Source organism: Tiliqua scincoides, chromosome 2, assembly GCF_035046505.1.
Source record: "Tiliqua scincoides isolate rTilSci1 chromosome 2, rTilSci1.hap2, whole genome shotgun sequence".
Lineage (NCBI taxonomy): Eukaryota > Metazoa > Chordata > Lepidosauria > Squamata > Scincidae > Tiliqua > Tiliqua scincoides.
The window spans coordinates 190,948,842-190,965,089 of record NC_089822.1 but is presented as its reverse complement, the minus strand read 5'-3'; the positions used below and the strand labels follow the sequence as shown (position 1 = coordinate 190,965,089).

Here is a 16,248-nt window from a genome sequence, read left to right as displayed (position 1 = left end):
ATGCACTGGCAGAGTTCTCAGAGACTACAGTTAGGAGTGTAAAGGGCTCTAGAGACCACAAAGTTGGAGAATCACTGCTGTATATGTTTGTTTGGAAGTCTCACTGAGTTCACAGATGTGTGTAGTGCCTGAGGACCCAATCCTATCCAACTTTCCTCTGCCAGTGTAGCCGCAATGCAGCCCTGAGGAAAGGGACCAAATATTCCCTTGAGAAGGCTTCCATGACTTCTCCTTACTGCTGGATGCAGTGCATGCCTTATTGGCCCAGCTATACCAGCACTGGAAAATTGGATAGGGCTCAATCCTATCCAATTTTCCAGCACCAGTGCAGCCACAATGAGCCCTGAGGTAATGCAACAAACATTCCCTTACCTTGAGGAGGCCTCTATGACTGACTCCCCACCACAGGATGCAATGCACACCCCATTGGCATGGGTGCACTGACACTGGAAAATTGGATAGGATCAGGTCCTTAATCTCGGTATTTGACACTTCTGAATCAATGTGTCATTTTTTAATCTGTAAAACTCTTCGATTACAACCTTTTCTATTGTAACCCTAAAGTAAGCTGCAAAACATGCTTCAGTTTAAGGCTGCAATCCTATATACGCTTAACCTGTGAGTAAATGCCATTGAACAAAGTGGGACCTATTTTTGAATTAACATGCAAGGGATTGGACTGCATATTTCTTTACAGGCAATATAAAAGTCAGAAGGTTTTATAGGCAAACAAATTTATGCAAGAGAATATCCCATTGCATTCTGTATGCTTGGAGTCATGTTTGCTGTTCAACTGCTAACGCTGTAAACTGCCCAAAAGGATCATGCTGAAAATAATGTGAACAAGAGTTTAACTCATTTTGGCCAATTAATCTGTGGGGCAGATTACATTATCTTTGATCAATCAAACCTGTAATCCCTGTTTATAACAGCACCTGCCTATGTAAATATTACTAATGTCATTTTTGCATTCTGTCTGTATGACTATTACTACAACCTAGTTTGGCCTTGCTCCTTTCCCCTGAAGTTATAGGGATGGATAACTCCCTATATTTATGTTGACAGTCTTACAAATTATTTATACTGTACCCTAAATTTGGATGAAAAAGCATGAATGTCTAGCTCATTTGGAAAGACAATAATAGTTAACCCTTTTCTTCTTATTGTCCAGTCCAAGTTCTGGAGAATGGTTGAGGTCTCCAAATTCTTGAATACTACATGAAATAATCTCATAAATGAGATGTATGTGGAGTAAACTGAGATTTAAATGATAAAGCCTACCTAAATGTTATCAAACATAGTTTAGTTCTGTGGATGTCCAGGTATCTGCTCCTCCCAATTATTGTAGCACTAAACCAGGAAATTAAACAGGAAATACCTGATAAAATTGTCTCCTGTTGTATTGGTGGCCTAATATTACTGGTGCTAATTTTGCATGACAGTTGCTGTAATAACAGTGGACATCAACATGTACCAGTCACTCTAAGAACCACAATCTTTGCAAAAGCACCTAGTTTGGATTAGCTACAGCTGCTCACAGTATAAATAGCTGCAGAATTCACATAGTTTTAATATCAGACATGAAAATCAGATCATTGCTCTTATAGTGCCTTCTCTGTGCTAACCATGTTTATAGAAGCAATGAAAGGTCTTAGTAGGCTGGAGAGAACTGACCAGGCACAATACTCTGATGAATGTAGGAAGAATCTCTCTTTCTACAAACCTTGATTTGTCCCTAGGAATAAGAGTGGTTGCAGAGGGATAGAAACACCTAGTATCCCATGGAGCCTGAAGATTTGTTTGTTGGGAACTACTCAGTGGGTTTGGTGGGGCTTACTCCAATTTAAATGTGCACAGGAAGGCAGCTTTCATTTTCGCTTAACAAAAGCCACTACAGTGGTTCTCAGACCTTTTAGCCCCACTTTTTAGAATGATTATCTGTTGGGACCCACCAGAAGTGATGTCATGGCCAGAAGTAACATCTTCAAGCAGGAAAAATTTAAACAATCCTAGGCTGCAATCCTATCCAATTTACCCAGAAGTAAGCCCCATTGGCTATCATTAAATGCATATACATTGTAGCCTGTTAAAAGTGCAGATCTCTCCAAATGGATTCAAGTACCATGTTGGCATCAAGTCTAGTATACTAAAAATATTGAAATGAATGGGGACCCACCTTAAATTGGCTCATGACCCAACTAGTGGGTCCCGACCAACAGTTTGAGAAATAGTGCAGTAGTAGCAACTAGAGCAGTGTTTCTCAAACTGTGGGTCAGGACCCACTAGGTGGGTCGCAAGCCAATTTCAGGTGGATCCCCCTTTATTTCAATACTTTATTTTTAATATATTAGACTTGATGGTACCATGGTATGTGACTGCATCTGGGGAAATGTTATAGACCTGTACTTTTAACAAGCTACTAGGTATATTCTTTTAACAACAATAGTAAATGGGACTTACTCCTGGGTATGTGTGAGTAGGATTACAGCCTAGGATTGTTAAAAATTTTCCTGCTTGATAATGGCACTTCTAATCATGACATCACTTCCTGTGGGCTCTGACAGATTCTCATTCTAAAAAGTGGGTCCCAGTGCTAAATGTGTGAGAACCACTGAACTAGAGGTTCAGATTGTTGAAGGTGCCTCTTATGATTACACTTGCCAGAACCTGACCTGGGCATATTGCTCCAACCCTGGTGTTAATTTTGGTAAAGTTGGAGACAGTGGAGTGCAGGACCTCAGGGTGCTTCTTGGAAAATTAAAGCTACAAACTTATTCATAGTTACTTGGAAATAAGCCTTATGGTAGTTAATGGGACTGACTTCTGAGTGAGGACACATATGGTCAGGCTGCATTGAGCCAGGCTATAGCCTTGGTCCACACAGCTGTGGCTTGATGTGTGACAGTAGCAAGCACTACTGTAGTTATTAATGTCAGCTCCCAATAATATTAGGAAAGAACTGCACCGCATTCTTCACAGCCTTGACTTCATGTCACATATAGACAGGAGGACCACAGAGGTCTTTGCATGACAGAGCGATGCTGCAGTACAAGTGGGGCCAGAAGTCCTGTGTGGTGCATTTCTAGGAACTTGCTGGGGTGGGGGGGAGCGAGAATTCATGAGTTGTTACATTTAATTCTCGCTCATCAGAATCCTAAAGTCTACTCATAAGTAGCCCCGTTGAGTTCAATGGGATGATCGACTGTAATACTGGAGCGACTGAGTGCCACCCTGGGCACACTTTCGTGGGTGCAAACCTCAGTGGACAGTATGGGGCTGACTTCTGCGTCCACACGCCTGGTCTCGCGCCTCCGGACGGAGGCGGGAGCGAAGGCACCGCTGGGTTTCGTGCAGCCACGTGCCTGTTCAGACGTGCGCAATGTGCCCCCTTCCTTCCTGCCAGGGATGCGCGGGTAGGCGAAGCCCCGGAGTAGGCAGCGGGCTCCGGCGAAGGGTCCTCGGCTGTGGCCCGCCAGGACTTCTCCGCGCCGCCTCGAGCAAGGCGAGCCCCCAGCGCCAGAGGAAGACGCTTTCCAATGGCTGCAGCCCCCGCCCCGAGGCGCTTACAGAGCTGGGAAGGCGTCCCGGGGCGGGGTGCCGAGCGGACTGCTCTGCGGCCCCCCACGGAGCCGGGGCAGGGACTCCGCCCTCCGCCGCTGCCCTTGTCCTTCTCCTTTTGGAGCGGCGCCGCTTCGCACAGCGCTGGCGTGCGCCCGGCGGGGGGAGCTTGTGCCTCCCCGCTGCTGGAAGCCCTGGGGGCTGCGCGAGCGAGGGGCCTCCCCTTCCAGCCCCAGCGCGGTGAGGGCGGAGGAGGAGAGTCAGTCAGTCACCCACCTACCCCCGCCCCGCGCAGCTGGAGGGCCATGCGAGGGAAGGAGGCAGCCACGCTTCCCAAACTTCCTGCCCCGCTCCGCGGCTGCCGGCTGCCAGGAGCTGCTGCTGCCGCCGCCTCTGCCGAGCGCGCACCCAGCCCCTGAGAGGCAGGCAGGCAGGCAGGCAGCCCACCCGCCACCCCTCGCTCCCCGGGGGAAGCGGAGCGCTCGCTCCGTGCGGAGAGAGGGAGAGCGCGCGCGCGCGCAATGAGCGAGCCCCGGGACCAGGCGGCGGCGGCGGCGGCGGCAGCAGCTGCGCCCCAAGGCAGCTGCGGGGGCGCCGGCAGGGGCCCCGTCATCCTCTCGCTGCTCCTCTCTCTCCTCTCGGTGGGCGCCTGCTTCCTGCTCAGCGCCAAGACCTCCAAGCTGCAGGGCAGGCTGGTGGCCCTCGAGGGGGAGCTGGCCAGCCGCGCCTGGAGCCCGGGAGACCAGCTCGGCGCCGAGCCCCTGCTCGCCCTGCTCCAGCCCCAGGTGGACGAGCTCTTGCGGGAGGTGAGTGAGAGCCCAAGCCTACTCGGAAGCAAGTCCCATTAGAGTCAACGGGGCTCACTCCCAGGGAAGAGTGGACAGGACTGCAGCCTTAGAGCCCAAGGCTATGCGTGTCTACTCAGAAGTAAGTCCCATTAGAGTCAGTGGGGCTTACTCCCAGGAAAGTGTGGACAGGACTGCAACCTTTGAGCCCAAGCCTATGCCTGTCTACACAGAAGCAAGTCCCGTTAGAGTCAGTGGGGCTTACTCCCAGGAAAGTGTGGACAGGACTGCAGCCTTTGAGCCCAAGCCTACTCATGCCTACCTTTGAGCCCAAGCCCATGTCTACTCAGAAGTAAGTCCCATTAGAGTCAGTGCGGCTTACTCCCAGGAAAGTGTGGACAGGACTGCAGCCTCAGAGCCCAAGCCTATGCCTGTCTACTCAGAAGCAAGTCCCATTAGAGTCAGTGGGGCTTACTCCCAGGAAAGTGTGGACAGGACTGCAGCCTTTGAGCCCAAGCCTACTCATGCCTACCTTTCCCATGTCTACTCAGAAGTAAGTCCCATTAGAGTCAATGGGGCTTACACCCAGGAAAGAGTTAATAGGACTTCAACCCTTGAGCCCAAGCCTATGTTACTCAGAAGTAAGTCCCATTAGAGTCAATGGGGCTTACTCCCAGGAAAGAGTAGACAGGACTGCAACTTTTGAGCCCAAGCCTATGCTTGTCTACTCAGAAGTAAGCCCCATTAGAGTCAATGGGGCTTACACCCAGGAAAGAGTGGATAGGACTATAATCTAAGAACCCAAACCTATGCTTGTCTACTCAGAAGTAAGTCCCATGATAGTCAATGGGGCTTACTCCCAGGAAAGTGCGGATAGGCTTGGAGCCTGAGTGAGCGAGAGGGGGGGCGCGTATGCAGGGGTCAGCAGAGAAGCCTGTGCTGGGCTGGGTGGCCTGGGGGCACCGAAGTCAGTCAGCCCAGGGTGTCCCTGGGGAAGCAACCTGGGAGGCATCTTGAACTTGCTGCCCAACTGCAGTATGGAAAGGTCAGTGGTGGCAGGCAGGAGCTTTCATTTCTTTGGGGAGAAAGGAGGCTGCAGCCCAGGGCTTTGCTGGGCTTTCAGGTGCTCCACAGCAGGGTAATAAGGATGCCTTCTCCAAGAGATGACCCTGTCTGGTTCTTCTCACTCTTAGCTGCTGGTGCCTCTGACATCTCCACAGGACAGACTTTTGGACTGCTCATAGTGCAGAGCACAGTTGGTGTGCCTCCTGCTTTTTCATGGAAGTAGCTCAGGGCAGCACATAAGGAGGGAGGACAGGACTCCTTGTTGTTTTCAGGACACTCTTGTGAGGTAGGTCAGTCTGAGAAAGTGGCTGGTCCAAGCTGAGTGTTATGGTTGGGTGTGCTTTTGAATAGGTGTCTTGGTCCCTAGTCCCACCTGGACAAGCTTCTTCATATTCAGACTACATCGCCTGGAATATGGAAAGTAAAAGTGCTCTGAACATGCACACAATGCTTTTCCTTGCTGTTTAGTAACCCAACCACCAGCTCCTGTACATTTGGGATTGGGAAAGGGCTTCTGTATTTCCAGGCAGCAGTCATCACTGACACCTATTGCTTTTGAAGTCAAGCAGAGGTGATTAAAGAAAAACTTAATAAATAAGCTCTGTGAAAACAGTTTGATACCAAGTCTCGCACAGAAGCAAGTACTGTACTATACATTTTACAGTCTAGCAAAATTAATTGTGTTTCTTCAAGTTGACCTTCCTTTTGCCCCTACTTTGCTCTGCACAAAATGTGATGATCATCCATTGGTGGGTTCTGACCCCTTACATGGCTAATACAGATAAAAAGATTCAGGCCAGGGATAGGGAACTGGTGGTTTTAAATAACATGTATAACACTTTGAGGTTTGTGATCCTCTTGTTTTGTATGAGTTGGGGAGCAATGAATAGAACTTTTGAGGAGGGAAGGAACCCTGAACTCCTTGGAGGAAAGGTGGTATAAATGTTGTGTGCAGACTGAGCACCACTTTAAGAACTCCACTGCTCCACTCCAAAGTCATGCTTTCATTTCTGGGACCTTTCAGCTAAATGTACATAGAATTAATTGCAGCCTCAGGCTGCAGTCTTAACCACACTTACTTGGGAGTAAGTCCAATGTACTATAATGGGGCTTACTTCTGAGTAGACACGCTTTAGATTGGGCTCTTAGTTGTTTTGCTAGTATAGACTGTATAGTGGGAAGTTCAAAATGTTTGGGGCTATCGACACAATAGACTATCAGTGTAGAAAACAAAAGGTCAAAAAGTGAATTAAGAGGTGAATGAATAATGTTATTTCTCATTTTGTAAACATATCTCAAGTACTGGAAAATTGGCATGAAAATTGCTTAATGTTTTAAACAATTTCAAGGTCAGAACATGAGAATAATGCCTATATACTTTTTTTGAACCTCACGTTGTTTCATTGTGAGCAACCAAGGAAAGAATAACTAAGCATTTGAGTTGGAACTGAAGCATAAGATGCTTCAGAGGACTCCACATGTCATTCATTAAACATGGGCAATTCTCAGTGGTGTGAACTGCTTGGATTCTTGAGTTGTAAGGCAGATAGCTCATTCTTAGAAGTCTGTTTCTGAAAACTAATGTCCTTATTGGGGGTGAAGAAGTACGAGATTTTTCACTCTTATCTCCTAGGGCAGGGGTGTCCAAAGTTTTGGCAGGAGGGCCACATCAGCTCTCTGACACTGTTGTTGGGGGTCCGGGGAAAAATTAATTTACATTTCAAATTTGAATAAATTTGCCTAAGTTTACATAAATGAATATATTAAAGATGAACTTATATGAATGAATGATGGTCTTGCAATAGCTCAAGGCCTATAAAAGACCTTGCACAAAGCAAGGCTGGCCTTTCCTTTGCTGCCGCTGCTGCATCACAGATGTGAAAGAGCAAGCAGTGGAGGAAGCTCTCATCCCACAGCTCACATGAGAGGTCAAACAGTCACCCTCATGCTGACAGAAGTTGCATTGGGCCAGTGCAGGCTTCAACAAATCTCTGGAGGGCCAGAGGCTCATTGGAGACTGGAGGCTCCCTGAGGGCCGCATTGAGAGGCCTTGAGGGTTGCAAGTGGCCCCCGGGTTGGGGTTTGGGCACCCCTGTCCTAGGTGTTAAGTATTTTCTGTGTGTCATACACATAAGCATTATAAAAGGCACAGAAAGTAGCAAAAGTTGCATCCAGGCCACATCCTTTACTGATAAGCATCAAATTTGCAGCCGCCTATTAAGATTGTTGGTAATTGCTGTTAATTGCTGGATCCTGGCACTGTCATAAGTGTATAAATATTTAAAAAATCATTACCCTGTTTAATATGTTAATCTTCATATTATTCTTTGTATGTGAATGTTTTAATTAAAATGACTCTTTTGCCTATGGTTCTTTTAAGGTTTGCCCATCTTAGAAGTGTTATTTCTATAGCAAATGCTACAAAATCATTGATTTCCTTGATACTCTAGGTACCTAAACCACAGATGCTCTTGATGGTTTCTAAATCTGAACAGGTTACTGAATGACTGGAAAATGGTGGAGAAGACAGCAATAACTATGAAAGAACTTCCTTAAGGGAAGCCAATGGTGTAATGTTGCCTGTTTTCTGTATTGCCAGTTTATTTTTAGTTATTATGGGAAGGTGCCAAAGAGGGGAGTGTATGTCACCATAGAGAGATCAGAGATGGCATGCTAACTGAAAGCAGAGAGCTCTGAAGGAGGGCATTGCAGCATGTGGTATACCTCATCCTCTCACTGCACAAAATGTCCCAAAAATAACTGTGTAGGTGAAACCACACTGTCTTGGGGATCTCAAATGAACCTATGTAGAAAAAGGCTCATGGACAAGAACAGCTTGTCACCTATGGTTGAACATTTCTATTGGGATACCCCTCTCTGACCTATCAGTCCTTGCCTCAAAGGAAACGCTGTGATAATTTTACTGAATGTGTCAGGTTGTGAAAATGAACCGTTTTGGTGAGCACATGGAATAAATCGGTAGGACAGAGAGAAACTCCCTTCTTCATTGATAGAATGTATATATTGGTACAAACTTTCTACCTTTCTGCTCTGCATGTGCAATTTCAGAGGTTGCATTCTGTTTCACCAAGACAATTTTGTCTCAAAAGTATATTTGCACTTAAAGAAGTTGTGTTCTTAGTTTAATTTACTAAGGGCCCAGTCCTATCCAGCTTTCCAGCACCAATGCAGCCATACCAACAGGATATGTGCTTCATCTTGCTATGTGGGTACAGACATGGACACCTTGTAAAGGTAAGGGAACAAATGTTACTTTGGGGCTGCATTGTGGCTGCACCAGCATTTGAAAATCGGATAGGACTGGGTCCTAAATCATACAGAGTCCCCCCACCTCTGGTTCCTACATGTGCTCCTCTTCACCTGCAGGTTCAGATAACTTGACCCAAGCATTTTTCTTGGGATTTCACTTCTTCCTTCCAATAATACTATGTGACTGGGAACTACACTTTAGAAAACCTGCTTATTACCAATAAGAGGTTCAGAATTTAGTGAAATATGTTGAAGAACTATTAAAACTATTCAAGAAAAAAGATGCATTTTTTAAAGAAATGTATTACATAATTTCATTTGTATTAAAGAAGAAAATAACATTCTAAGGGTGCAGTCCTAACCAACTTTCCCACAACTAGGTAAGGGTAATACAACTCCGGGATAAGGGAGCAAACATTGCCTTACCTTGAGGAGGCCTCTGTGACTGCCCCCCAACCACAGGATGCAGCACATGCCCCACTGGCACAGCTATGCCAGTGCTGGTAAGTTTGTTAGGATTGTGCCTTAAGCTTACTAATTGTATTGGCAACCTTCAGTCTCGAAAGACTATGGTATCGCGCTCTGAAAGGTGGTTCTGGCACAGCGTCTAGTGTGGCTGAAAAGGCCAATCCGGGAGTGACAATCCCTTCCACACCGGGAGCAAGTGCAGTCTGTCCCTGGTCTGTCTCCCTGGCTATGGGCCTTCCTTCTTTGCCTCTTAGCCTCAGACTGTTGGCAAAGTGTCTCTTAAAACTGGGAAAGGCCATGCTGCACAGCCTGCCTCCAAGCGGGCCGCTCAGAGGCCAGGGTTTCCCACTTGTTGAGGTCCATCCCTAAGGCCTTCAGATCCCTCTAGCAGATGTCCTTGTATCGCAGCTGTGCTCTACCTGTAGGGCGCTTTCCTTGCACGAGTTCTCCATAGAGGAGATCCTTTGGGATCCGGCCATCATCCATTCTCACGACATGACCAAGCCAACGCAGGCGTCTCTGTTTCAGCAGTGAATACATGCTAGGGATTCCAGCACGTTCCAGGACTGTGTTGTTTGGAACTTTGTCCTGCCAGGTGATGCCGAGGATGCGTCGGAGGCAGCGCATGTGGAAAACGCTCAGTTTCCTCTCCTGTTGTGAGCGAAGAGTCCATGACTCGCTGCAGTACAGAAGTGTACTCAGGACGCAAGCTCTGTAGACCTGGATCTTGGTATGTTCCGTCAGCTTCTTGTTGGACCAGACTCTCTTTGTGAGTCTGGAAAACGTGGTAGCTGCTTTACCGATGCGCTTGTTTAGCTCGGTATCAAGAGAATGAGTGTCGGAGATCGTTGAGCCAAGGTACACAAAGTCATGGACAACCTCCAGTTCATGCTCAGAGATTGTAATGCAGGGAGGTGAGTCCACATCCTGAACCATGACCTGTGTTTTCTTCAGGCTGATTGTCAGTCCAAAATCTTGGCAGGCCTTGCTAAAACGATCCATGAGCTGCTGGAGATCTTTGGCAGAGTGGGTAGTGACAGCTGCATCGTCGGCAAAGAGGAAGTCACGCAGACATTTCAGCTGGACTTTGGATTTTGCTCTCAGTCTGGAGAGGTTGAAGAGCTTTCCGTCTGATCTGGTCCGGAGATAGATGCCTTCTGTTGCAGTTCCAAAGGCCTGCTTCAGCAGGACAGCGAAGAAAATCCCAAACAAGGTTGGTGCAAGAACACAGCCCTGCTTCACTCCGCTTCGGATGTCAAAAGGGTCTGATGTGGAGCCATCGAAGACAACAGTGCCCTTCATGTCCTTGTGGAAAGATCTGATGATGCTGAGGAGCCTGGGTGGACATCCAATCTTGGGGAGAATCTTGAAGAGGCTGTCTCTGCTGACCAGGTCGAAAGCCTTTGTGAGATCTATGAAGGCTATAAAGAGTGGCTGTCGTTGTTCCCTGCATTTCTCCTGCAGTTGTCTAAGGGAGAATACCATATCAGTGGTGGACCTGTTGGCTCGGAATCCACACTGCGATTCTGGATAGACGCTCTCTGCAAGTACCTGGAGCCTCTTTAGTACAACTCGGGCAAACAGCTTTCCTACTACGCTAAGGAGAGAGATGCCGCGGTAGTTGTTGCAGTCACCCCTGTCACCTTTGTTCTTGTACAGCGTGATGATGTTTGCATCCCTCATGTCTTGAGGTACTCCACCTTCTCTCCAGCAGAGACAGAGGATTTCATGCAGCTCAGTGACGATGATCTCTTTGCAGCATTTTAGGACTTCAGCAGGGATGCTGTCTTTTCCAGGTGCCTTGCCAAAGGCAAGGGAGTCCAGGGCCACGTGAAGTTCTTCTAGGGTTGGTTCACTGTCAAGCTCTTCCAGCACAGGCAGGCACTCAATGTTGTTCAGCGCTTCTTCGGTGACTACATTTTCTCTGGAATATAGCTCAGAGTAGTGCTGCACCCAGCGTTCCATCTGCTGCGCCCGATCCTGGATGACCTCGCCTGTGGCAGACTTCATAGGGGCAATTTTCCTCTGTGTTGGACCTAGGGCCTGCTTGATACCATCATACATCCCCTTGATGTTGCCCGTGTCAGCTGCTATCTGTATCTCGGAACAGAGCTGGAGCCAGTAGTCGTTAGCACATCTCCTGGCAGTCTGTTGGACTTTGCTGCGAGCAGTTCGGAGGACCTGCAGGTTGCGCTCACTGGGACAGGCCTTGTATGCTGCTTGAGCTCTCCTCTTTTCCTCAATGACTGGTGTCAACTCCTCAGAGTGGGCTTCAAACCAGTCTGCCGCCTTGTTGGTCTTCTTGCCGAATATGGACAAGGCGGTGTTGTAAACGGTATTCTTGAAATGTTCCCATCTGTTGGATGCGTTTGCGTCGGCCGGGCCTGGAAGAGATTCCTCAAGCGCTTGTGCAAATTCCTCCACTTTTCTCTGATCCCGGGTCTTGCTGGTATCAATGCGAGGTCTTCCTTCCTTTTTCGTGTGATACAGTCGCTTTGTTTGCAGTTTCACTCTGCTGCACACCAGGGAGTGGTCAGTGTCGCAGGCAGCACCATGATAACTGCGTGTGATCTTGATGCTGGGAAGGCTGGAGCGTCTGGTGAGGATCAGATTGAGCTGGTGCCAGTGCTTTGATCTTGGATGTCTCCAAGAGACTCTATGTTGGGGCTTTGTGTTGAAGAACGTGTTGCTGACACAGAGACCATGTGATGACAGCAAAACTCTAGCAGGCGTTGGCCATTTTCGTTCATCCTCCCAGTGCCAAACTGACCTAAGCAAGTGGGCCATGAACTGTTATCAGCACCAACTCTAGCATTGAAATCGCCGAGGATGAACAATGGCTCTTTTACAGGGATTTTCTTGACAGTGGTGGCCAGGTCATCATAGCTTACTAATACTGACTTACTTACAAGTAAGTAATACTGACTTACTTATAAGCTTACTAATACTGACAGAGAAAAGCTGCAACACTAACAAAGAGAGTGCAGAAAAACCCATTTCTGTCTTAGATAATGGGAGAAAGGGGTGGTCCGGTTGATTGAACAGAGGATTTTTCACTCTTGGATCTGAGATGTTTGGTGGGAAGAGTACTGTCTCCCTTACCCCTTATTATCCTGATCAGAAATAGATGGTTACCTGCTCCACTTTGCTTTATAGTTAGGAAGAATATAGATGCTGAGAGGTTGAAATGGCATGATAGAAATCTTATTGCACAGTAAAAATAACCTTTATGATTCTGGTGCTGTATGCTACTGGAGGCATAAGTACACAAACTTTGGCTGCAAACCACGTGCCACCTTCAAATCTGAGGTTTCTTGCTTATCTCCAGTATGCTCTGGATGGCCTGTGCAATAAGAGTGGAAGAAAAGGACGTTGTAGAGGGGGGGGGCTGGAAGAAGGTAGATTCAGTTTTGATAGAGGCCATTTACATCAGGTCTGCTCCTGTAACACCAGGAGCCCCTGCAGCCAGGACACTTAGGCTGCCCTGTAGACTGTTGCCATCTTGCCTTCATCATTCCCTCCACCTACATTTCTTTTTCCTTTGGTATTGCTGGAAAGAGGAATAGGCAGAAGCCAGTGCTGAATTTAAATCTGTGGCCCAATGTAGGAAAAGCCCTGCCACTGCAACTGTCAGGTATGAGTCATTTACATTAGGATTGTTACTGTTAATAGCCAGTTGCTGCTGCCACCAGAGCACATGGGCTACTTTGGAGACCCACAGCCCTTTTTGTCAGCTAAGCTGTTAAGGACAGGAAAGGCAGGAGCAAGTGGCCACCTTTAGATCTGTGGCCTGCCACAGTGTAGGAGAAATCTCGTCTTTTAACTGTTATGGTGGTCCTTTTCTGCAGGGATCTGCTTTCTTGAGTCTGCTCTTCTAACACTAGCAACAGCAGCAAGAGCTCATGGGCTGGGGACTGCTCCTGTCCCCACAGTCCTTTCTGCCAATTGGAACTGCTGCAGAGAAAAAGGGGGTAGGGTCTGGGGGTGTTCCAGAGGTGGAGGAGTCAACTGCTGTGTTCTGATGACAGCCATTCAGAGGAGGTGCTGTTGGGGTTGATAAAGGATATCATATGAGACTTGGTAGTTGTGTTTTGTAGGAGCCTTCCATGAGAAGGAGAACTGATGAAAATTACTGTGTTAGTAATTTGTAGTGAGCTACCTTGAAGATTTGTAAGGATGTAAAGGCAGGGTGCAAATGATTCAAATACTTAATTTACAGATTTGTTGTAAGAGCTCATTGAATACTTGAAAGTCCTGTACAAATGCTAAGTAGTATTATTAATCCTATCCTCAATCCTATCCCATTTTCCAGGGCTGGTGCAGCATCAGTCCAGCCGTGAGGTAAGGGAACAAATGTTCCCTTACTTTGACAAGGCCTCTGTGACTACCTCCCCACCGTAGGATGCAGTGCACACCCCATTGGCACTACTGCATATTCCAGCACTAAATTGGATAAGACTGGGCCCAATGAGAAATTTTTAACAGTGGAGTGGGGTTAAAAGGAAAGGTCAAGCAGGGAAAGAGAAATGTCACATACAGCATATTGTATGCTGTATTTGGAAAGGCACATCTCAGAGATAAGACTCCGTGAGTTTGAAAAAATGCACATCCCAAGAATAAAGGAATCTCCAGCAGGATCGAGAAATTGAGTCAGTGACTTGGACTTGAGTTGCAAAAATGTGTGATTTGGGGTGACTCGGCGACTTGTGAGTCACGCACATGGAAGACTCTGAAAAAGACTTGAATCAGGTTCCCCCTGACTCGGCAGTCATCCCCATGCATGCTGACTCAAGTCTGCCTGTTTCTGGATGTGCTTGCTTTTTTTTTTTTTTTTTTTTTTTTTTGCTGTGTGAAAAACCTCATGGGGCCAGCTTTCCAACTGGGCCAGCAGCAGGGAGTGCCAGCCAGTAGGCAGGTAAGGGTTAATGTTTCTTTTTGAATCGGGTGGGAGAGGTGAGGCAGAAGCAGGTCTCTGATAGGAAGGAAGGAACTGATGATCCTTGGACAAAGGAAAGGAGTTCTGATATTTATTTTCATTGGCTGAGGGCGGGCAGAAGGAGGAGCACAAGGGAGTTCTTGCCCTGTATTGGCTGGAGAAGCCCAGGGAGGGAGGCAGGAGTAAACTTTTTTCCCCATCTGTGATAGGAAGGAAGGAACAGATGATCATTGGACAAAGGGTGGGCATTCTGATATTTTCATTGGCTGAGTGAGGACAGGAGCAGGAGCCAAGGGGGTTCTTGCCTTACGATTGCCTGGAGGAAGCATTGAAAGGGGGAGACAGAGTTAATAGCAATCATGCTTTGTATCACATGGCTGGTAGGGAGCCTCATTGAATGACTAGCTACAGTGAAACTACTTCTGAGTATGGCTGCCAAGGATCAGGTTGTCCTGGTAAGCCTTGCAGCTGCTGCTTGTGACCCTGCTCACTCTTGTTGCTTCTTTCCCTCCCACTCCTCCTGCCTGTTTACAGATGGCCGAGAGCAGCAGGGGATGGTTAAAGTGAGCTCTGACTCACACACAGCCTGGCAGCAGCCTCGTTTTTCACAGCTGGCTTTTTAAAGGGGGGGCGACTTGACTCGAGTCTTTTAGAGTCACTAAAGAGTGACTTGGAAAGTGCCCCCATTATGACTTGTTCTCAAGTTGAGTTGCGGGGACAGTGACTCAGCGACTCATCTTTAGTCAAGCCCCACTGGGTTTTCCCATCCCTGACCTCTAGTACTTCACTATAATACGTACATATTATTTGTACATATGAATTGTAGAATTTAATTTCTAATACTTACAAGTGGTGTGTATAGGGATATTGAAGAAATGTGAAATACATGCCTTTGTATACAGATCGTAAGAGCATTTAGTTCACTAGAGATTGAAGCATATTGCTAAGAGTGGTTTCCCCTTCTTTCTCTGAAGGGAAGAGCCAAGGACCTAGATTAGCCATTCAACACTCAAGCACTAAGAGACACCAGAGATCAGCTGAAGGACTGTTTGTGTGTGAGAGCATCTTTACCTTAAGTTATCTCCAAGATGTGCTTGTAACTTATTATCTTCCCTCTCTCTGACCGAGCCTGGAATTATGTCATCAAATAGAGCCAGAAGAGACTGCAAATCAGCAGAAGGTCAGCTTCTGTGGGTTTGCATCTGTGCCATTAAACTTCACCTGCCACACTATTATTACTACAGAAACAGCAAAAAGCCAAAAAAGGAAATTTCCATCAGCTTGTAATGATTGTCTGCTCTTGTGAAAGTGCTTGTAATGATTGTCTGCTCTTGTTTTAGCTGTTTTGTGTTTCTTCATGTACTCTATCTCCCTTTCTGTCATCCCTTCTCCCTGAGGTTTACTCAGATTGTAAACTGTTAGGCAGGGAGGAACTTTTCTTTTTAAACAACTGGAAGTATGTCTACTCAGTCCCATTATAGTCAATGGGGTTTACTCCCAAGGAAGTGAGGATAGGATTACAGTCTATTGTAATATATGAATGCAAGATAGTAGGAGCTGTGATTTGGAATTCCTGATTCAAATCTCCCCTCAGCAACACTTCCCCCACCTTCAAAGCCAAAACATGATATGTTTTTCTGCTTCACCCTGCTTCTGCAATATGGTGATGGTGCTTGCCTATCATGTAGGGATGTTGTGATAGTGAGCTAATATAGATGAACATTTGCAATGTGCTATGTGAATGCATATTGCATCTTAGTTTAGAATTTTTAAATTCTATATAAGTCATTGTTTTCAACCAGAAAGTATTACACTGTGAACATTGAAAGCCAACTAAAATTGCACAAATAAGTCAATTCATTCTTGTTTAGATATGGACTTTTTGCACTCAGGCTGTTCAGAATAAATCTGTAAAGGAGTGTATTTCATATGGTTTCATGAAATGTTTTTCCCTTCAGGGTATTTATGAACACTGTACTTTCATCATATAATGTTTGTTTAATTTTACTTAAGAGATTTATAGATAATTTTCCCAAAAGCTCAGAGTTTCATTTACTAATCTTTTTTGTGTTTGTTCTGTTTTCTTGTTTGTACACTTTTTTTACATATGTATCCTGTCACTAAGTCTAAATACAACCTTACAAAATTAAATAATGAAATGCAATT

General features: G+C 46.5%; 1 protein-coding gene across 1 annotated transcript in view; it reads left to right on the top strand.

Moving 5' to 3' along the window:
* Positions 1-3,680: 3,680 nt before the first annotated feature.
* Positions 3,681-16,248, top strand: part of LOC136638900 (collagen alpha-1(XXIII) chain-like) — a 237,015-nt gene continuing 224,447 nt past the window's right edge. Inside the window, exon 1 of the mRNA XM_066612928.1 lies at positions 3,681-4,364. Coding sequence (XP_066469025.1) covers positions 4,080-4,364 — 285 coding nt within the window. The 5' untranslated portion in view covers positions 3,681-4,079. The remainder of the gene's footprint in view (positions 4,365-16,248) is intronic.